This window comes from Phocoena phocoena, chromosome 16, assembly GCF_963924675.1.
Source record: "Phocoena phocoena chromosome 16, mPhoPho1.1, whole genome shotgun sequence".
In the NCBI taxonomy this organism is placed as follows: domain Eukaryota; kingdom Metazoa; phylum Chordata; class Mammalia; order Artiodactyla; family Phocoenidae; genus Phocoena; species Phocoena phocoena.
In genome coordinates, this window is record NC_089234.1 from 24,644,447 (window position 1) to 24,668,431 (window position 23,985).

General features: G+C 40.5%; 1 protein-coding gene across 1 annotated transcript in view; it reads left to right on the top strand.

The window, feature by feature from the left end:
* Positions 1-23,985, top strand: part of CFAP43 (cilia and flagella associated protein 43) — a 99,119-nt gene that overhangs the window by 41,138 nt on the left and 33,996 nt on the right. The window contains exons 11-20 of the mRNA XM_065894218.1: positions 265-413; positions 2,429-2,532; positions 6,016-6,156; positions 6,969-7,141; positions 8,278-8,427; positions 10,506-10,636; positions 12,587-12,734; positions 15,217-15,309; positions 16,068-16,145; positions 21,410-21,535. Of these exons, the coding sequence (XP_065750290.1) occupies positions 265-413; positions 2,429-2,532; positions 6,016-6,156; positions 6,969-7,141; positions 8,278-8,427; positions 10,506-10,636; positions 12,587-12,734; positions 15,217-15,309; positions 16,068-16,145; positions 21,410-21,535 (1,293 nt within the window). The remainder of the gene's footprint in view (positions 1-264; positions 414-2,428; positions 2,533-6,015; positions 6,157-6,968; positions 7,142-8,277; positions 8,428-10,505; positions 10,637-12,586; positions 12,735-15,216; positions 15,310-16,067; positions 16,146-21,409; positions 21,536-23,985) is intronic.

Sequence of the window (23,985 nt, forward strand, 5' to 3'; positions counted from 1 at the left end):
ACTGTGTTATTTTCAGGTGTACAGCATAGTGATTCAGTATTTTTGCAGGTTATACTCCATTATAGGTTATTACAAGATAGCAGGTATAATTCCCTGTACTCTACAGTATACCCTTGTTGCTTATCTGTTTTATGTATAGTAGTTTGTGTCTGTTAATCCCATACCCCTAATTTGTCCCTCCCTCCTTGTCTCTTCCCTTTGGTAACCACAAGTTTGTTTTCCATATCTGTGAGTCTGTTTCTGTATGACGTTTATTTTAAACAGGCAACAGTTCTGGCTTGCTCTCCCTCCTCCCTCTCTGCAGCCGTGGGGACCAAGGGTGGCTTTGTCCACTTCCTCAACATCCAGGACGTTGAATCCCCTCACTCAGTTCATAAGGCCTATCTCTCTGAATCGCCCGTGCAGCACCTCCTGTAAGTAATGCCTGCTTCTGCCAGCAACTTTGTCAGGCCTGTCTGTTGAGAATTCCAGTGAAGCCCTAATTTCTTTTAAGTTTTACATGTATTGTTTTGAAAATTAATATATTGACTCGGTTCTACCTTCAAGAAGTACAGAGCAGTGTATGGTAAAGTTTCCCATGCTTGTCCCTGAATACCCAGTTCTCCTCGCTGGAGGCAGCCTGTTACCAATTTCTCATGTCTTTTTTCTGGATATATTTTATTCACAAACAAGCAAAAAAGATAAGTACTTCCTTTTAATTATATGAATACATATCAAGCACTTAGAGTGTGCCAAGCACTTCTGTTGTATTAACTTCATGAGATAGATATTCTTATTGTGTCCATTTTAGAGATAAGGAAGATGATGCACAAAGAATTTAAATAATAATTAATATTACACGCATAGTAAATGGCAAGTTTTAGGATTTGAACCGAGGCAGTTGGGCTCCAGAGTCATTGCCTTGGCTCTTACAGGGCAGCAAACCATATACAATGTTCTGCACCTCAATTTTTTTTTTTTCAACTTAATGGTATGTCTTAGAGAAAGTCTTCTATCCACACATGAAGACCTTCCTCATTCTTTTTTACAGCTACATAGCATTCCATTATATGGGTGTACCATAATTTTTTTTTTTTTTTTTTTTTTGCGGTACGCGGGCCTCTCACTGTCGTGGCCTCTCCCACTGCGGAGCACAGGCTCTGGACATGCAGGCTCAGCGGCCATGGCTCACGGGCCCAGCCGCTCCGCGGCATGTGGGATCTTCCCAGACCGGGGCACGAACCCTTGTCCCCTGCATCGGCAGGCGGACTCTCAACCACTGCGCCACCAGGGAAGCCCCTGTACCATAATTTTTAAAAGACAGTATACTGATGGACATTTAGTTGATTTCAATTTTTTTTTTTTTTTTTGCTGTACGTGGGCCTCTCACTGTTGTGGTCTCTGCCGTTGTGGAGCACAGGCTCCAGACACGCAGGCTCAGCAGCCATGGCTCACGGGCCCAGCCGCTCCACGGCATGTGGGATCTTCCCGGACCGGGGCACGAACCCGTGTACCCTGCATCAGCAGGCGGACTCTCAACCACTGTGCCACCAGGGAAGCCCGATTTCAAATTTTTTGAAGCAATACTTTTAAGAAGACAGCATAGAGCATTGGATTTAGATTCATGTTATTATTCTTTCTTTCGTTATATCATAATAGTAAGTATTAATAAGAAATGACATTTATGCCCTGCTTTACAGCTTGAGGTGCTGTCACACATCGTAGCTTATTGAGTGTGATATTTGCCCCACATTCAGAAAAGTATTATGCTTGTTCCTATTTCACAAGTGAGATAATTTAGGTTCAGAGAGGTTAAGGGAAGCATTTGCCCAAGATTGCTCAACTAGAGCCGGGAGGAGCTGGGTTTCCACCATCTGTGTTGTTCCTACAAGCTCTGCTGCCTCTGGCTCAGTGGGGAAGGGTCTGTAGTCTCCCTCCATTTACATTCTGCTCCTCTGTACTGTATTTTTTGGTGCTCCTTTTTCAGATCTTTCTCTCTTACCCTAATTTGCATTTCCCACTTGTTCCAATTTGATGATAGGATAGAAACATTTCACTACATTCTTCCTCTTTCTGCCAGGATGGGTACTAAGAGGCATTGGAATGTTCCACTCATCACTACTTTGACAATTGCTTATGTCCACTTGAAATATTAAGAAAGCTTTACTATCATATTTCATTTACTTATGATGAAATAGTTACCCATTTTGAGTGAATATTCTTGACCGTGTACTTATAAGTTGCAATTGGGAAACAGTATTAGCCTAGAATGTAATGATTACGTTTATATATAATCACTCGCCTTTTATAAGGTCTGATAATATTAAAAATCACAAACCATAAGAATAGCTGGTTTTGGATGTATCTCCATGCTGTCATTCAATAAATTTGTTTACCATCTTATTAGTGAAACAAGTAGAATCTGATAATCAGATTTCTTCTTTTCTAGGTATGACCAGAGAGGAATATATCTATTAGTTGGAACATCAGAAGGACACGTCTTTGTTATCAATGCCAAACCCTCAAGCTTATTTCAGATTCTTGGATTCATAGGTACTTACGTAGAATGCTTATTAACTTAAAATGTTGGTCACTTTATTCCAAAGAATTTAAAGTTGTGAAAATGGGGCTACGGTGAAACAATTACTTGTAGCATGTTTTCTAAAACAGAGACATTTAAATAACTGTTCAAAGTTACTTAAGAGAATTCCCACATCATATTTAGAGGTTTCGGTACATGTACTTGGTACATAGTTGATGGTAAATAAATCTTCTTGAATCAATTAATGAAATGGCTAAATGTTTCTAATGTTACTACAAAGGAACGTTGGGTTGGTTTATCCCTGAAATACTTTTTAAATAACATTTGATCTCTATTTAATTAAGATATCCAAAGAAAGTTTTGTTCCATGCATCTTTAGAGTTTCCTCTTTAAACAAAATGACATCCAGCTTTTGCAGTAATGTGCATCCAAACGCCCAGGTAAACCACAGATTTGGTAGGTGAGATAGCACATAGGTGATAAATAATAAGAACTAATACTTTTCTTTCTGGCTTTACATACCAAACATGTATGTATATTTTAAAATCTATGTATTGATTTTTAAAAATTGAGTGCCTGCTATGTGTAAGATGCTGAACCTAGGCTCTGTAGGAGCATCGAAAGATCAAGGAGACAATTTAGTGGAAGAGTAATAGCAGAGATCTGTGTAGGCTCAGGGGAAGAAGCAATTAATTCTGCCATGTGTGAAGAAAGGAGTGGAAGTGATGGGGTGGCACAGAGGACTGGGGGAGAGTTTTCCAAAGACTTAAAGTAGTGGAGGATGGGGCTTGTTGGTATTCTAGCTTGGGACAAAAGTTTGAGCAAAGGCACTTGGAATGGTAAGAAGTCTAGTGTTAACAGGTAAATAAGAGTTTACTAGATGATGATCATGGTGAAAAAGTCTGAAAGAAAGTGGAGCACGCTGAACATCATTCCAAGGAGTCTGGACTTTGTTCTGTGGTTAATGACACATCATCAGATGTTTTCAAGATGGGACTGGTGTGATTTGACTTGGTTTTTAGAGGATGACTCTGGCATCACTGTGAAGGCTGGAGCAGAAAGGCAAGAGAATGGAATAAAAAAGACGAGTTAGGAAACTATAATATTACAGTAACTTAGGCAAGAAATGATATTAATCATAACAATAGCCAACATTTATTGAGGGATTCCTTGCCATGTGATAGCCAGTATTCTAAGTACTTGGCATGTGTTAATTCATTTAATTCTTACAGACAACTTTTATGAGGTAGAGACTACTGTTATGCCCAATTTAAACATAAGGCAATTGAGGTACAATGAGGTTAAGTATTTGTTCAAAGCCGTGAAGGTAGGTGGTGGTGGAGCCAGGACTCAGACTCAGGAAGACTGACTTCAGGGCTTGTGCTCTTTTCCACAATGTACGAGGCCATGCAGCCATCATGGGAAGAGAAAGGAGGGGACAGCTCTGAGTGATGGAATTGGTAGGACTTGAAAATTGATTATATGTGAAAGGGAGTGATCAGCAATGACTCCAAAGTTTCTAACCTGGATGGTGGAAGTTTGTGCTGTCATCAATTGAAGTAAAAACTCAGGGAAGGGCTTCCCTGGCGGCGCAGTGGTTGAGAGTCCGCCTGCCGATGCAGGGGACACGGGTTCGTGCCCCTGTCCGGGAGGATCCCACATGCCACATGCCGCGGAGCGGCTGGGCCCGTGAGCCATGGCCGCTGAGCCTGCGCGTCTGGAGCCTGTGCTCCGCAACGGGAGAGGCCACAACGGTGGGAGGCCCACGTACCGCAAAAACAAACAAACAAACAAAAAACCTCAGGGAAAAAGAAAGTTATGGAGGTAGAGGTATAGGGTGATAGCTCTGTAGAGTTGAAGCCAATAAACTCTTCATTTGGGAATCTTTACCATAAATTTGGAGATGAAGATTTGTAGTTCAAAGTCTAATGATAGAATTCTGATCTTGAAATCCTGGAAGCTGATGAGATAGATGGTTTAAGACAGAAATGAAGCAAATCCAATTGTTTAATGAGGTCAAACAGGTAACCTAAATATGTAAATTAGATGACATGGAATGTGGTAGGACCTATGGCTGACCTCAGAATGGGTACCAGTCCTGCCTAAATGTTACATTTTTCAATATATCTGGTCAGTCAGAGTGTGGGATGGGAAAAGCTACCTACTCTGAAGTTGTGGGCAGAGGAAGACAAGGCAGTGAAGAAAACTAAGGATGGACCAGAGTAAAGACAGAACTGGGAGTCACCCACTCCAGGAAGAGCTTGAAGAAGGAAGGCTACGTGAAGGGGTGGATTGTGGCAGAAGTGTGAGTGGGGTGAGAGGGCTAGGATGAGGCAGTCAGTGTGTGAGCCCAGGGACAGCTACTCCTCTGGAACAGAGAGACAAAGAGGTTCAGGAGGGAGGGGAGGTCAGAAAAGGAAGTCAGTAAGTAGCAACTTCTGTTCTTAGAAGTTTGCAGTGGAGAAAAGAGAATTAGTAACTTCTAAAAGAGAATTAGAATTAGCAGGGTTGAAGGAAGGTCCTAATTTGAAGATAGGGGAGTCTTGAGGACTGAATAGGGGAAGCCATACAAGACATAAGGAAATTAAAAGAGGTAATTGATAGCACGTGGTGTAATAGGATATTAGAGGTGTGGGCTCAGAATCACAGATGGAAAGGGTTACATTTTGTTCCCACAAAAATGTCAAGAAATGAAGCAGGAAGATGGGTACAAACAGAGAAAATGTGAGATTCAGGATAAGAAAGTTGAGGTCAAGTTTGTGTCAGATGTTTTCTGTCTTCCTCATTAAGTAAGAGGAAAGGTCATCCAGTGGACACCTGAGGGGGTGAGGGCTAGGATGAGGCAGTCAGTGTGTGAGCCCAGGGACAGCTACTCCTCTGGAACAGAGAGACAAAGAAGTTCAGGAGGGAGGGGAGGGACTGAGATGGGGCCTGAGAAAGTGGACACATGCTGAACAGTCCCTGGGGAGAGTGGCAGTAGTGAATCTGGAGAGAATCCAAGGTGAGCCCCAAGCACCTTGCAGAGGTCAGATCACCTGGGTTTCTGGAGGACAAACTCACAAAGGCATGTGTAATCCCACCACACCTGCAAAACCTTGACTACAAATGCAAAGAACACTGATGCCTGAGTTTATGCAGTATCGGGAATGGGCAGATGGCTGGAGTGGACATTCAAGAGGCCAGAGCGTGCAGCTGCTGCTGAGTGGGGTGGACATGGCAGACTCTGGAGGCCTCTCTGTCTGGAAGGAAGCTGAGTCCAACCGAGCTGGATTGAATCTGCCAACCCAGACATCTAATGTGGAGAAGCCCCCATCTGTTCATCAAAAATGTTTCCATCACTTATGTTTAAAGGTCACTTAAATATCCAGTAAATAAATTTGGATCTAAAGATTTAGTGAAGGCAGTTCTATAGTGTGATATCTTACCTGGGAGTATAAAAGATTCTATAAACTTATCAATGATGACTTGTGGTATTGATTTCCATTTTCTTTCAGAGGTGGGCAAAGGCATTTTACAAATATCCACAGTGTCTCCTTTGGAAACAGATGTAGTAGAAGTGATGGTGCTTTCCCCACTTCCAGAAACAGGAAGAAGCAGGCTGGAAATATTTACTCTGCCTAAAATACTACCACAAGGTAAAGAAAAAAATGATCAACAAATTCTGTCCTGGGCATCCAGTTGAATAGCTGCTATAGCTTTCCTTCTTTTTTTTTTTTTTTTTCCTGGTGATAGCATTTTTTTTCCTTTTAACATGTGAAGAGGTTAAAATGGCCACCACCTTTTCTGTGTCTTACAAAATGAAATTGATGTGGCTGCTACATAACGTGAAATGTGGACTTTCCTCTAGGTCCCGTCATTCATATGAATCTGTCTTATTATCAGAGAAAAAACAGGATCAACTGTCACTTTTGTCAAATTGATTTGTCATTTTGTGATGTCTCTTTTTTGTAGCCTTAAATATACATAGTCAAATTCAGATAGGTTACTGTGTAGTTACATTCACTGATAAAATTATAAAGAAAGCTTTTGGGATGAAAAGGTCTGATAAAATAGACACTTTATTTTATCAATAGATAACAAATATATCTGGGTAGCTATTTTGCAAATATATAATTATAGAGTATAAAAGAGTCAAAAACCTCAAAGTACTTTTGTGTCTTAATTAAGACTCTAGACCATCATGAGTTTCTTTTAATGCTGTCTCTACTTAACTGATAAAATTAACCAAGACTGTATAAAAGATATTTTACTCACTACTAGTCATTTAATACTCAAGTATTTCCAATGGAGCCAAGTAGCTTTCCAATCATTTTTATCTCCTAATAGTTTCTGCATTAATTGAGCATTTAACTTTTTAATTTTGCTTTTCATAGTTTTCATAACAATTTTTAAAAAATAAAATCAATATATGGTGCAAGTGATTTCTCTTCTTCCCCAAATCTTATAGTTTCTGCAAGCTTTGCTGATGAACGAGGGAGGCTGAGAGATGCATTCATTCATAAGTTCGTGTATGAGATAGAGCATACTCTGTCCTCAGCTGTCTTGAACTTTCAAAGTAACCGAATATATGGCTTCTGTAACCAAGTGCCATACATCTGCAGCTATCTTCTTCCTGAAAAAGTATGCCAAAACTTAAGTGTGCTATCATTTTTCTTAGTCGTCAAGATTGACACATCGTATCAATTAGATGTGATCCATGCTTTAACACTCTAGTCCAGTGAACAAATGTCCTTATTGTAGTAACATAATTTCTTTGAATTAGATATATGTTAGCATGATTTGTTAATTCATCATAAAATACATTTGAGCAACCTCACACTTACAACATCATACTTGTCAGATAAAAGTGCAGATGACACGATATTAGTTTAGTGCCTTTCAAAACTATTTTTTAAAAATCTATCATTAGAAAATCTGTTCCACAGGTGTCAGCAGCTACAGGGTTGATGATTCTGGGTGGAACTTTGTACCTGAGTCCTAAAGAAAATTGCATAAAATGCCTAAACTATGTTTCTGGCATCCTTTCATCATACTCTCTTCAAACTTCTCCCATACTGTGTCATTTCCTGCTACATATACTGACCCAGATTATCTATCACCCTTGCTTTTCTAAATCCTTCAATCAAAGGGCTTCTCTCCCAGAGTAGACAATGTCAGCAAGGTCTGAGACAAAGACATTCAGAGATGGAAGAAATGGTTTATCATAAGGAGGATTCAAGAGAAGCTTCCTGGTGGAAGTAATATTTGCACTGGACTTTGAAGAATAAGACAGATTTAGAAATGAGAAATATTGCGTGCAATCTTGGCAGGGAGGTGGGTTTCCTTATGTAGGGAGGGGGGCCAAATTGGTGGGGATGGGTTGGGGAAGGGCATTCCAGACAAAAGTCACAACACATGCAGAGGTTTGAAGGTGGGCATACATGAGAAACATGGGGGGAAATTGACTCATTTATTTTGACTTGAGCACAGGGGTATGTGAAATGGATTAGTGAGAAATAAAGATTGTCAGTTGTAGGCTGGGATTTTTAATGGTAGCTAACATACAAAGAAGGCTTTTCTTAGTTGGCCAAAATGAACTTTTACTTGCAATCAGAGATGGAAAATGTGGTGCAAATACAGGTGCCCACTTTATCATGTATCAGTTTATTTCCAGTGACAGTGTTTTTGGATTTGAATCTGACTCGATATGCTCAACTGCAAACCCCAAGGTACCACTGCCCTGAGCTTTTCTATAATGTGGTCATTTTCTTTGGCAGGAGCATAGTGGTATTTGCATTCTTAAGTCATACCAAAAAGTACAAAGCAAGCAATATGGACCTGGAATGCTCTCTCTGTCTCCACATGGATTGTGGCTCATAACAATAGCTAAGTGTGGAATTCTGTGTATCCGAGATATTCATACTTTGGTAAACTCCTTTTTTTTTTTTTCCACTTACGGGATGTGTGTCTTGATCTCATATAAGGAACAAAAGCTCTTACAATAGGAATTAGAACTCTTAAGTAAATTGGCTCACAACTTATTTAAATTGACTCACAACTTATTTAGCCCTAATGGTGTTATTGATTCCAACACTGGGTGTATTTATGTGCTAAGGTTTGAGTCTCTAAGGGAGGAAATGCCAACAAATGGTCTGAGATCTTGCAAAGAAGGAACATGGGGCTGGGATACAGTAGGTGAGCTCCAGCCCAGCTCCATCACCACTTACTGTGTGTCTTGGAAACTCACTGAGCCTCACTGAGCTTCAGCTGCTCCTCTGCAATTTTAGGGAAGCCTTGCTTGCTCTCACCCTGTGGGATTCTGGTGAGAGCTGGTGAGAGGGTACATGCAAAACTTCTTTGGAAATAGTGAATTGCTGTGCAAACCTAGGGTTGATTACGGCTAGCTCCCTGGCCTGGAGGGCCTCTAGGCTTGTTGCTGCCACCCCGCCACCTGACTCTTCACGTGATGCTAGAAGAGCATAAGGGAGAAGGGTGTGGCCCTTACTGAGTCCTCCCCTATCACTTGCAGACCTTGATGTCACCAGTACCACTACCAATTCTGATTTCCATTTTTCTCAGATCTCTGAAAAAATGAAAATAGTTTCTTCTCCCAAAAGAGTGAAAGATCCTTTTCTAGGTTTTGAGACCAAGTAGTACTGGTTATCAATTTAATTTAATTCGGTCAGTTATTTTTACCCAGGGATCTACCCCACACACCCGAAGCATCACAATCACCCCACATGCCACTCTCCCATGGGGCCACAGGTAAACTGGGCCCTGGCTGTGCATATCCAGCTCTCCTTGCTCACTTGTGCAAGAAAGCATATTTGGAATATAGCTGGACAAAAGTGATATTATTATTATATAGGAAAAATCTTAAATCCCTTAGAAATTATTTTTAGGTGAACAATGTGCAGACTCTGCTACATTGTCTCTTATTCAAATGATTTGTAAATGTACGCTACAACTGATAGTGGCAAGACGTCAGAGTTTTTCTGGGTGAGTATGCAAAGTACCTCGTAGAGGAGGTTATTCATGGCAGTGCTGTTTGTAAAAGCAACCTAATGTCCATCATCAGAGGACTGGATAAATAAATAATGATACATAAACAGTATATAAATAAAGTATGGAATATTATGCTGTAATACAGAATGAGGAAATCTTTATGAAACGGTATGGAAAGAATCCCAAGATATATTGTTAAGGAGGAAAGGCAAGGTGTGTAATATATGTATTATGTTACAATTTATGTTAAAAATTGTTTGTATAAAAATTTGTTTATGTACATTAAAAAAACCCTGAAAGGATATTGAAGGAACTAATAATATTGATTGCCTTTGGGAGGTGTTGGGGAATGGGGGCAGGAAGGAGATTTCACTGCATACTCTTATAGTTTTTAAATTTTGAAACATTTGAATGTATTGCCTATTCAAAAAATTAAAAATTTTTTAAAGGCATCATGGTTGATAACTAGTGTGACAAAGAAATCTCAGTTTTTAGTCAAAGAGTTTAAACCATTGCACTGTGTACCAATTAGTGATTTGTTTGGGTTCTAATGAAACTGGTTTAATTGGCATCCTGTGTCATTCTTCACAGAGCCCATCACCTTCTCTCATCACACTCAGCCTCTCTGCACATAAAGGGAACTTGCCTAATCCTTGAAGGCATCTGAATTTGCCCGCACTGCTTGCTCAAGGCCCGTTCTCGTAGTCTTCAGCAAGTCCATTCACCTCTCTGTCTGATTTTCCTATTATAAATTGATGATAATAATCCCTCTTCTTCCGTATTACACAGAAGGGAGAACAAACCAGTACTGGTGCATGTATTTTGTACTAGGAATTTTCAGTGCTATGTATTATTAAGAGGCTACTCCATACCAGCTAAAATGCTGTTGACAAATAGAAAAAGGTTTATCCACGAGCAAAAGTGCACGTAACCCCCTTAGAAAAACCATGTGGTAGAATCGCATTTGTAATTTCTGCACTTTGTTCCTAAAACTATTAAGGAAACATTTGTTCAGTGTCGGAGTCATTCTCACCAGGGGCGTGGAATTCAATCGGTGAGAATTTCAATGGATGGACAGAGCATTCTGGTGAATGGGAAGGATGACGGCACCCTTGTTAACCTGAGATGGAGGTAAGTACAGTATACAATAAGCAACCTCACATGCTACGGTGTTTTAAAATAAAGATGTTGTTATTATTTAGGTAGTAGCAAGGCCAACACAACAGGAGACAACTGCCATTGAAAAGATTGTTATACTAATCATCCCAAGAGGAGGGGATATGCCATGCTATGGGGGTGCCACGTGGGGAAGCACCAGGGAGGGAAAGGAGGCAGAGGGAGCAGGGAAATGTGGGCAAGTGTCTTCAATATGGTTTCTATGGCAAGGAGCGGGAAGGTTTGGGATTGACTAGTTTGGATAATTTCAGTGGGCTCTGGGCCATAGGGGATGCTGCTAGTTTTCTGGTACCTGACCCAGGGATGATTAGGATAGAAATAGTGGTCCCAAGTGTGAAAGCCCAATAGAGGAGTTGGTTGGGGTTGTGGGCTCTGAGTTGGTGGGTTTGCATTTGAAAGGTGAGCTCCATATGAGTTGTTTACCATCTCTATGAATTGCTGGTCCTGGGAGGGGCATTTCCTCCAAGGTTATTAGCAAGACCCCAGATGTCAAAGCATCAAAATACAAAAAATAAAAAGACCCAGTTAAGACCTATGAAGTGATCAGTCCTCCCTTTCATAAAATCTGTTGGAGGAGCACAAGGAATGAGGACAATTCTGAACAGTAGATCATTTTTAAAACTCCTATTTATCTCTAAAAAACCTGACATAGGTATGTATGTATCTGTAAACACATACACGTTTACTTTCCTAATTAGACTTTGCCTAGACAATATTAAATTATTTAGACTTTGCTTAGACTAAAATTAAAATCCTAAATAAACAAATATTAGCCAAGCATACAGATAGTGGCCAGGGCATAGAGAACATGAAGGTGACACCCTGGACTGGAAGTGTTGCCTTGTTTGATCTGCCGATGCACGTCACTAGTCAATGTGCAACTCATTTCCACAAACATTTCACGGTGCCTCCTGTGAGCAAAACAATAATAAAACATGGCGTATCTCAGTGGCACTGCGAAATGTTACATATTATGGAGATTCTATAGCATAGCAATTTTGGTCACCACTTATTTCAAAGACCCATTTGACGACTGACTGTATCATCGTGCCCATTTTATACGTGGAATCCTGCATAAAACGCTAACCTGTATCTCACTATATAAATCCTAATGCATTCTTTGTAGTAAGGGATCACATAGCATCTCAAGCAACAGCAAACATGTGCTGGAGCCCTATTTACGGCAGTGAGGACATTTCCATCCATTGGCAGTTAATCTCATGGACCTCTGACTCAAAAACAGTTGAGTTTGAAAACTTGGTCCAGCACTTGTGACCTTAGGCATCTGACAGTCCCTCTAAATCATCTATAACCATGTTATTCAAGGTGGAATCTGCAGCACCTGTGAGCTTGTTAGAAATGCATATTCTTGGGCCTCATCCAGACTTTTCGAATCAGAATCTCTATGGGTGGGGCCCAGGAATCTGTTATAACAAACCCTCCAGGCCGTGCTGATGTGCCTGAAGTTTGAAATGCCCTGGTGTATTGAGTGGAAGTAATAATACTTTCCTGAGTGTGCAGTGGGGGCTATGAGGACTGAATGTGGTAACGTGGTTATATATGTGAAGCAGCACAGCACCTGTTATCGCTGAGGGTTCAACCAGAGCAGTGGCTCTTCTGTGCAATGACCGGGGCAGATGGGTACAGTGGGCATGCAGGGTAAGGGTATGGGGACAGTGTGAAGAGAGATGACCCCAGGGAGGTCAAGAAGTTTGTCATGTCCTGGAGCCCATGAAAGTACTGTCCTTTAAGAAGCAGAGTCCTGATATCTACAGGGCACTGCAGAGAACTATCCACATATTTCTTTGCGTAGAAATGGTTAGGTATCTGGAAGTAATACTGCTAAATGTGTCTTTTTCAAATTGTGATTTTGTAGGCTATGTGCTTTCTTTTTTATTAATACAGGCAGTTTGGAGGAAACTTAGCCAATGAAATCCTTGAATATAGCCAGCAACTTCCAGCTTACCTGAGGAGCACCATGGATGAGGAGAATGATTATTTAAGTATAGCAAAAAAAGATTCCTTGGATTTGGGATCAGAACCTGAACATGCAGTTGAGTTTCACTATAGGTTTCTTTCTCCTTCCTTCCTCCCTCCCTCCTTTCTTTCCTTCTTTTTTTTTTTAAATTTTATTTATTTATTTATTGATTTTGGCCATGTTTGGTCTTCGTTGCTGCGTGCAGACGGGCTTTCTCTAGTTGTGGTGAGCGGGGGCTACTATTCCTTGTGGTGCACGGGCTTCTCATTGCGGTGACTTCTCTTGTAGCAGAGCATGGGCTCTAGGTGTGCAGGTTCAGGAGTTGTGGCATGCGGGCTCAGTAGTTGTGGCTCAGGGGCTCTAGAACACAGGCTCAATAGTTGTGGCACAGGGGCTTAGTTGCTCTGCGGCATGTGGAATCTTCCCAGACCAGAGCTTGAACCCCTGTCCCCTGCATTGGCAGGCAGATTCTTAACCACTGCACCACCAGGGAAGTCCCTGTTTCCTTCTTTTTTTCCTTCCTTCCTTCCTTCCTAAATCAGATATCAGTTTTCAGTTTGTGGTTTTCTTTTAGCAGATATTTTAGTAATAGTCCTCATTATGCAGCTACCTCATGATTTTCAAAAAGAGCATGCACTACATTTAAGAGAAAATATTCAGCCTTTCTCAACACAAATACCACATTTCAGATCTCATTTAAACCATAGTACAAGATCTGTCTGGGCTTGCTTGAAAAAAAAAATCTACTACAATTCTGGCGCTAGTTCAAACTAGTCTCTCTATACTTTTACATCACATACATTATTTAGGATGTGTCTAGCCAGAGAACATTTATTCACTCAATCATTTAACAAATATTTATCGAGTGCCTACAAAGTGCTGGACTCTGGGGGATACAGGCATGAAAAGATAGGAAAAGTTTCTGCTTTCATGGAGCTTACATGCTAATTGGGGGTTGGGTGTGAGCAGAGAGAGATAAATAATCAAATAAATAAGAAAAAAATAGGTAGTAACAAGATCTATTTTGTTACCAAATAATCTATTTTTGTTACCAAACCAAATAAAATGGTTTGGTGTGATAGTGTTTGGCTGGAATAGCCCCTCCACGGAGAAAGGCTGTGATCTGACTTAAAAGAAATGTGCCAATATGTTGGGGAGGGGCAAGCACTCAGGGCAGAGGGAGAAAGAGCTTGGCACGTTTGAAGACCTAAAAAAGGCCTGGGCAGCTGAAGTGAGCAAGGGAGAGAGTGGTAGGGGATAAGGTCCTGGAGGTGGGAAAGCAGGGCTTTGTAAAGCAGGTAGCATTTGGACATAGTTTTACATGTAATGAGAACCTATTAAAGTGTTCTGAGCAGAGGATTTACAAGATCATATTTACATTTTTGAAATGATTACTTCCGCTGTGTGGAGAATGATTCCTGTAGGGCACAAGAGTAGAAGCAGAGAAGGAGTTAGAAGGCTTAGGTACCAGTGATAGAGGTGCAAGAGTGTTGTGGAGAGGTGGTAGTTTCCAGGCAGTTTGCAGAGGTAGAGCTGACAGAACTTCTGATGAATTGGACATAGAGGGAAAGGGAAAGAAAGGACTCAAGGATGACTCCTAGATATTTTACTTGAAGAACTATGTAGAAGAAGGTACCATTCACAGAGAAGGGGAAGACTGTGGGGAGAGGAGCCACTGTGGGGAGAAAGAAGGGGATCTAAAATCAGTTCCCTGGACTAAGCATGAGAATACTGTTAGACATCCAAGCGAGATACCAAGTATGCTATTGTGTAGATGTTCTGGGGAGAGTCCAGGACTCGAGATGTTGATTTGAGAGTCAGGGGCATGTGAATGGAATTTAAAGCCATAAAACTGAGTAAGGTCATCATGGAAGAGTGGATGGTGACAAACAGAAGGGGACCAAGATAGAGCAACTTCTAGAACTCCAGGAGAAGAATTCAGGGAGGCGAAGGAGATTGAGAAGGGGCAGCCAGTGTGGTTGCAGGAGAACCAGCAGAGTGTGACGTTCCAAACTCTTTCAAGATTTTTTGCTGCAAAGGGAGCACAGAAATAGGGTGGCAGCTAAAGGGGAAAGTGGTGGTCAGTGGAGAGTAGCCTTCCTGGGACAGGAGATTCCAGAGCATGTTTAGATACTGTAGGGAAAGATTCAGTAGAAGGCAGAAATGGATGATGCAGAAGGGTGATGGAAATTTTTTTAAGTGCAGAGGCTTCAAGAAGGAGGAAAAGATTAAGATCCTAAGCACAAATGGTGGGGCAGGCCTTGATAGGCAGCAGCATTTGGTCTACAGTAACAGGAAGAAGGCCAAGAGTGATCTGGTGAACGTGTGACCTGTCTGATCATTGCTGCTTTCTCAGTGAAAAGTGTGGCTGATATAAGCACAGAATGGAAGGAATAAAATTAGCTAAACATTACATCTTGAGCAGGCAAATTGTTTGGTAGTATATTTTAAAATGCAACAAGTGAGGGATTCAAAGCAATTAAATGAAGTAGGGTAGGAGGAGAACTTGATGAATTTTTAATTTAAGCTATGTCTGTCTTCTTCTAAGATAAATGAGAATGTGAGGTTAAGCGATGACTCATTACAAGAGGAATTAGTCAAAGTTGATAATACGGTGGAAATACCCTGGATACAACAAAAAAGCCAAGAGGTATTTATAAAACACTAGAGAAGTTTGAAATAATGCTTTGTAGGGGTGCCAAATAGATTAGTTTCCTGTGAAACCCCCTGGAAAGTTAGAAAGTGGAAAGAGATACTACTTGGCAGACCATTACATCGTATAAGTGTACCTTCCCTGAAAGCAGGTAAACACACTAAACACGGCCCAGTGTTTTAGATAAAGTTATGTGAGCTTTAAGTGCTGTACTTAGGCTAATAGGAAACCCGAGAAAAGTGTCCACGTAGGCCAAAGCAAAGAATGAGCTAACATACCTCATGCTGAAGTACATTTGGGGGGATGCTGCAAGATAGGCTTAAATAAAAGGGGTGGGCCCGCAACAGAAGAGACATTGTGGCTTCTGATGTGCAGAAAGGTGACAGAGGTGGCAGCCTGTGTCTGGATTTAGCTTGCTTATCTAGTCTCACTCAAGTTCCCAATAAAATAGCAGACTAGTTTTCTGTTATCAACTGTTCTTTAATTTTTCACTAAATTATTTTCTTTCTGTTGGCCTTATCATTGACCTCAGTTCCAAGTTGCTTCAGTGGCCACTTACATAGTAGCAATTTAGATTTAAGCAAAGTATTGCAGTGGTATTATTTCATGTACACTTTATATTATTAGTCTTTAATTTTTTCCTTATTTCTGTTTCTAGGGAAGTGCTATCTATGTATCTAAGTATGTACATATGTATCTATCATCTCGCTATCGTCCCTGTTGCTTGTTTAAATGATGTACTTTCTCCATTCCAGGCCATCAAAAACGAGGTTAAACTGTTTTCCAACAAAAGGAAAGAGATAAAAAGAGGAATCAAAGCACTTGCTAAAACTGTAAGTGTTGCGATTCCATATACTAATACATTTGGCCCTCGGTCTAAAATTACATTTTGAACTTTATTTTGTTCAAGCCAGCATGAGACACTACACCCCATTTTTTTCTCCGCCTGTAAGCTTAGTTTTCTTGGGCACTTTAATAGGGTATAATTTTTATCATACCATACAACAATAAACAGTGGTTTTCTTCCTGTCTTCCCCAAATACTGTCTTTAATACTTATTTTTGTCAAAGTTATACATTTACATTTTTACAAATTAAATAATACAGAGTTACGTAATTAAAAATAATGTTTTGGGGGCTTCCCTGGTAGCACAGTGGTTAAGAACCCGCCTGCCAGTGCAGGGGACACGGGTTCGAGCCCTGGTCTGGGAAGATCCCACATGCTGCGGAGCAACTAAGCCCGTGTGCCACAACTACTGAGCCTGCGATCTAGAACCCGCGAGCCACAACTACTGAAGCCCGAGTGCCTAGAGCCCGTGCTCCGCAACAAGAGAAGCCACCGCAGTGAGAAGCCTGCGCACGGCAACGAAGAGCAGCCCCTGCTCGCCGCAACTAGAGAAAGCCCGTGCACAGCCACAAAGACCCAATGCAACCAAAAATAAATAATAAATTTTAAAAAATGTTTTTTCTAGCAGCACCTGCTCTACTTTTCTTCACTATGATTCCTGCAGTCCTGAGGTAAATGTTTTCAGTTCTTTCAGCCTTTTTGTTTCAATATTTACCTCCATCTTTGTAATGGTCTTCTTAATACTGGTATTTCTTGATATTTCTATTTTGACACTCGCTGTGGGCTTTCTGGTATGGAAGATGAGTACTCAGGTTCTTTTACACCCTCCACCACTACTGTATGCACATAAATCAATGCTCAGTAGGTACACTATTATAGTTATATAAATATTCTTCAGAGCTGAGCCACATGGTATATTATGACTACATTTCCATTTTTACAACTTTATTTTTCCTGGAATTAACAATTGCCTTTGTTTTAGATTAAGCCTTTCTATTCAAACTCTCTCAAAATGCTAGATACCTGAGGTAATCAATCTGTCAGTGAATTTTTTTGTGTGTGTGTGAGACCTCCCTTCTAGAGCTTTCTATGTTCCAGCACTAGTCTACGCACCTTGCTCTCTAGACCAGGCACACAGCTGCTGTTCTAGGGACTTCTCTTGTCCATCTTCCTGGGAAATTGTCTCACCTGCCTCCTGAGTTAGAGCCCCTGTTTCCAGTGGTTTTTCTCAAATACAATGATTTACCCTCAGAATTTTGAAGACTTGCTCCATTGTCTTTTAGCTTTCAGTGTTTGCTTTAGAGAAGTCAATATCTTTTTTTTTTTTTTTTTTTTTTTTTTTTTTTTTTTTTTTTTGTGGTACACGGGCCTCTCACTGTTGTGGCCTCTTCCGTTGCAGAGCACAGGCTCCGGACGCGCAGGCTCAGCAGCCATGGCTCACGGGCCCAGCTGTTCCACGGCACGTGGGATCTTCCCGGACCGGGTCACGAACCCGTGTCCCCTCCATCAGCAGGCGGAATCTCAACCACTGCGCCACCAGGGAAGCCCTCAATATCTTTTTGATTCCCAGTTCTCTAGGTAACCAGATTTTTATCTCTGGAAACTTACAGGATCCTTTCTTTTTCTCTGGTGTTTGGAAATTTTACAATATGCACCTTCATACCTTTAATGGATATTCTTGATTTGCTGGTGCAGACATACTCTTCACCCTTTTTCACCCTGCTCCTAGCCCCAAGAGGCTGGCCTCTGTGGATGGCATCTGTGAGCTCTCTTGCCTCTGTCTTCTGTTTGGGTTTAGACAGTGAGTGGCATCAGCAGACGAGCAAGGGGCAGGAGAAGACAAGGTCAGTGTCTTTATTTCTCCAGTTTCCTCTCTGTGATGTTATGAGTTGGCAGTGACTGCTAGCCCTCTCCTACAGCTACTGATCTCCCCAGGTTCTAGTAACCACTTCCCATCCTTGCCTTTCAGACCTGGGAGTGGTGATAGCTTCCCGTGGTTGCTCGCTTGAGATGCTTTATCATGCCTTGCTGATTTCCCTTACCATGCCAAATCTGTTTTAAAGGTCCCTCTCCCCATTTATGCCATTTGAGTGTGTCATTCTGTTTCATACCAGGACCCTAGCTTGTTTGGGCTTTCTTGTCTCTTTCATGTGCTAGGCACTGGAGCACTTTTAACAAGAAACCTTTCTCTTTCAGGTCTGGGAAATGTTCTTTAATTATTTCTTTGGTAATTTCCTCCCCTTAATTTTTGTTTTCCTGATTACTAATGAGGCTGAACATCTTTTCATAACTCTGAAGACTGAATTTCCTCTTCTATAAATTCCCTGTTCATGTCCTTTGCCAATTTTTCTATCGGGTTGCTGGTCTTTTTCTTTTTGATTGTAGAAGTTCTTTATTTTTAACTTATATTTCTTTATAATAATTAGCGTTAGCTAAGCTGTGGTAACAAACAAACTCCAAAAATATAATGGCATAGGGATGAGAAATTTATTTCTTTCCTATATAATAATTCTGGGTAGGTGTTCAGGTCAGCAGCTGCTCTGTTCCATGCAGTCATTCAGAGACCCAAGCTGACAGAGGCTCTGCTGTCTCTAGCACATGGCTTCTAAGGTTGCCTTGCTTGATCTCATCCCACTCAGCTGGAAGAGGAAAAGAGCACGGAGGCGTGCATTGGGCAAATCTGGAGGTAGCCCTTATTATTAGGTTGCACCACATGAGATTGCTGTTTTATATGGTTCAGCCCAATATACTACAAATATTTTCTGTTTTGTCTCAACTTTTATACTGCGCCTTTTTATTTATTTTTTATATAAATTTATTTATTTTGGCTGCGTTGGGTCTTTGTTGCTGTGCTCAGGCTTTCTCTAGTTGCGGCGAGCCGGGGCTGCTCTTCACTGTGGTGCGCAGGCTTCTCATCGCGGTGGTTTCTTTTGTTGTGGAGCACGGGCTCTAGGCGCACGGACTTCAGTAGTTGTGGCAGGTGGGCTCAGTAGTTGTGGCTCGCTGTATGTAGAGTGCAGGCTCAGTAGTTGTGGCGCACGGGCTCAGTTGCTCCGTGACATGTGGGATCCTCCCGGACCAGGGCTCAAAGCCGTGTCCCCTGCACTGGCAGGCAGATTCTTAGCCACTGCGCCACCAGGGAAGTCCCTATACTGTACCTTTTTAAATGCAAAAGTTTAAAGTTATTATCCGAGTGCATTGATCATTTATAGCTTTTGATTTATGTGCATGATTTTTAAAGGCTTCCAAATCTCACGTATTTTCTCCTGATACTCCTTTATTTCACCTGTAACTTACTTTTGTGAGTGGATATGAGGTATAGATCTAACTTTATTTTTTCAAATAAGTAGCACATTTCACCAGTGCTTTTTACTGAATATACCATCCTTTTCCCGCTGATTTGCAGTGCCTCCTTCATCAATCCCTGGATTCCCATGAATACGGAATTATTTCTAGACACTCTATGTTCTGATATTGAGCATGGATCTTTTCCTTAGCCAATTCCAAACTATTTTAATTGCTATAGCTTTATAAAATGCTTTTATATCTTGAAAGTAATTCTCCCTTCGCTCTTCACTTTCAGAAAATGTTGGCCTCTTTAGGCACACTTACTTTTTCATCTGAATTTTTAAATTAGCTTGTTGAGCTCTGTAAAAATCTCTGATTTGATTTTAATTGAGAATAACTACTTACAGTGTGATTTGGTGAAGAATTTATTTGCCATCTCTGAAATTTAATACGTATATATTGTATATATTTATAAAATATATAAATCTTATATATTATATATTACATATAATTAAATATATATCTTTATTCAAATTTTTAACAAGTTCTTTAGTGAAGTTTTATAGTCTAAAAGTGACTTTGTATACATCTCTTGTGAGGTCTTTTGTGAGTGAAATATGTTCTATAACATTTTCTAATTGGATACTACTGGATATGAATGTTACTAATTTTATATATGACCACCTTGCTGAATTCTCTCTTTTTTTTCTTTTTTTTTTGCTCTGTGCTTTTTCATTATTTTTTTCTTTTTTTTTTTTTTTAAATCTTTATTGGAGTATAATTGCTTTACAATGGTGTGTTAGTTTCTCCTTTATGACAAAGTGAATCAGTTATATATATACATATGTTCCCATACCTCTTCCCTCTTGCGTCTCCCTCCCTCCCACCCTCCCTATCCCACCCCTCCAGGAGGTCACAAAGCACCGAGCTGATCTCCCTGTGCTATGCGGCTGCTTCCCACTAGCTATCTATTTTACATTTGGTAGTGTATATAAGTCCATGCCACTCTCTCACTCTTTATAACTGAAATTCCCTATTATAATTTCACTACACCAGTTCAGCAAGCTTGGGAAGAAGATGTGTAGGAGATCTGACTTCAGCAGGTATTCCAGTCTACCTTTTGCTGAGCTCTGTCCTGGGGACCTATGGGGCCATGATACATCATTCAGATCCAACTGATTTTCATCCTTCAGACTTTACAGTTTCCAGGCTATTGAAGGATCCTTTTCTTCCCCCTGTTAATTGCAGTGTTGGATTTATTGATTTATTATACACTTTTCTTCCTCTTAATTTTATGGATTGGGGCAAGAAAGGAAGACTGTAAAGCCTATTCTCAGTCAATTTTGAAACTGAAGTCCTCATTTTTTTCTCTCATATTGTCTTTGTTGTTTTTGTTTATTTGTAAGGGCTCTTTATATTTTGAAGATATTAACATTTTGTCATATATGTTGTAATGTGTGTCCTTTGTCACTGAATTTTTTTGAAGCTATAAACTTTTAAAGATTTTTATTATAGAAATGTTCAAATATATATAAAAGTGGAGGGAATAATAATATAATAAATCTAATCACCAATATTTTTGCCTCTATACACTATCCTCTCCCCTGATTGTTTTGAAAAAGACCCCAGATGTCATATCATTTCACCTTTAATTATTTAAGTATATGTGTCTAAAAGATAAGAACTCTGAAAATACTTAATAATAATACTACTAGCACACCTAAATATTAGTAATTCCTTAATATCATTACATATTTTTGTTGTTTTTAGATGAATGAGTTTTTATGGATTAAACCTTAAAACCTAAGTAAGCCTATTACCTAATGCTTTATTTGATAGTTACATTTAGATAAACAGAATATCTTTTTTTTTTAATTGGTTGCTGTCTCAAGAGACTCAGAAAACCATCCCTTTAAAGTTTAATTCTTTGCTTGTCTCCATCCTTTACTATTGGAAAATTCAGATTCTGGACATGATGGAAGAAAATGAAGCAGTAGATAATATTGCAAAATTAGAGCAACAAGAATTTGGTCTGGATCTTGAAGAACTGGAAAGACTCCACGATGAAAGTGAGGAAGAAGTGGCAAAGGTATGGAAAAATCTGACTTAAGCACCATAAAGATTTAATAAAGAAAGTAAAAAGAAAATAGGAAGGAGAACTTTTCTAGGATAATGCAAATAAAACAAACCTTTTCCAGCGTGATGTGAATACAGCAGATTCAGTGCATATAAATGGAATGAGTCAGAGAATTACTGAATTTGGGAGTCAGGGCAAAGAAGAACATCTAGACCAGCCAGACGTCTGATGTTTGTCTCTCCCCCATGACATTAATGCCAACCATCTTCCACCATATATTTGAACATTTTTAGAGATCTCCTCAGCCACCTCATACATTTTTGGTTTAGTAAGCCCTTTCTTAATTAGAGTTGAAATCTTTCTCCCTGTACTCACTGATTTTTCTACTCTTTGAGCACCATCTCTATAGCCACTGTGAAAGTGGTTAGAGAAGACTAGCAATTACCATGTTTCCTATGTATCTTGTCTAGGCTAACTATCCCAGCTCCTATGATATCATATACTGTAGTTTTAATAGTTTTATTATTATTGTAGTTTTCCTCTAATTTCATTTTATTTCTGTATGGCACCCACAAAAGAATTTTAATTATTATCTTTCCGGTTTAGAGAAAAGCATAAACTGAAACCTCCATTTTTCTAGGTACTGTACTTCTATTAATTCACCCTTTGCACTGTTTTGTGGCAGTCACAACACATTGCTTACTCATATGGATTTTATTTTTGGTAAAAGCCTTAAGAGTGTTTTACACAGGATGTTCTTAAGCAACCTCTCTCTCAACCTGCACAGTACATTTGATTCTTTGAGTGTGCAAGTATAAAAACATTTTTATACTTGCACACTCAAAGCTGGATATAAGGACATTTCAGTGGATTATAGTTGGTTAAACAACTACACCAAAAAGAGACTTGTTATTTGACTGATGATTCTAGGAGAGAAATCTCCAATCATGTGGCCCAGGACTCTGTCCTGTTAAACATGTTTATTAATGACTGGAGTGAAGATGTGAAAATGAGGCAGATCTGTCCAAATGGTAAATGACATGAGGCTGAGAATGAGAGGAAATATATTAAATAACAGAATTAATACCAAAAGTACCTCAAGGGACTAACTCAAGGAGATAAAATTCACCTGGATGTTCATTCGCCCATCCATCCATTCATTCTGCAACATTTATTGAACACCTATTACATGCCAGGCACTACTGTAGGTGCTGGGGATACAATGAATAATACAGATAGGTCCCACCCACATGGGGCTACTCTAGTAGAGAACAGAGACCATAAACAAATCTCTATATATTATATGATGGAAACAAACCAGATTCGATAATAGATGTGGGGGATCTACTTCTGTGGTCAGAGAAGACAACTTTAAAGAGGGGACCTTTCAGTTGCAAACTAAGAGAAGAGAGGGAGCTGGCTATACAGAGATCTGAGGAAAGAGAATGTCAGGCAAAGGGAGCAGCAAGAACAAGGGCCCTGAAGCAGAAATTGCTCAGAGTATTCCAGGGCCAGAAAGGCCAGAAAGGCTGTAGCACAGTGGACAGGAGAGGGCCTCACAGAATGAGGTGGGAGAGGTAGGCAGAGGCCAGCTCTGAAGACCTTGTATGTTGTGGTGAAGAATTTGGCTTTTGTTTTTAAACATACAACAGGAAGCTATTAGAAATGATCCCTTTTTCTTATTATAACAGATAGGCACCAATCTAGGGGCTTTTTGAATGTTATTTGATCATCACAGCAATCCCCCACTTAAGGAAACTAAGGCTTAGTTATTGTTTTCCCCACTTAAGGAAACTAAGGCTTAGGTGGTCGAGTCACTTGGCTAGGAGCCCACAACTCGAGTCTGAGCAGGTAAGCAGTCCTGGTCTGCCCACCAGGCTTCTGGCTCATCCTCCTCGGCCCTGGCCTCACAGGCCTGGAATGCCACCTCCTATTCTGGCACCAGGTCCTCCCAGCCCATTCATCTTGATCACTCTAAAATGAGTTCAGCTTCGCTGCCTGCCCCTATTCTCACCCTCTCATTGCTTTTTTCTCCAAGCTCTTGTCTGACCACTCGGCCCCATGAACCTGCTCCTCTGGACTGTTGACCTACTGACCACTGATGAAGCCACTCTGCTCACCTGACCCCCACCCTGTGCCTCTGCCCCAGATGCCCCCATCCCTTGATGCTTATCAAATTCCCGTGCATCCCTCGAGGAGCCTCCTTGATACTCTGTCGCAGGCTTTGGTACAGAGAAAGGCTCTTCACGCGCTCATTTCCCTCACGTTGTTTAGTTTTCCTGAGCTCCGGGCTTTTGAAGAGATATCAGCCCTAGATTGGGCGTGATAGTAGAACCAGACAGTTCAGGACAGAACAGTGCTAGCAGATGGCACCATAAATCCACCTGGGAGCAGAACACTAACCCCTGGGAAGAGCTAAGGATCCCAGTCCTAAAGGGACCAGCCTACTAGCCCACCCTGGC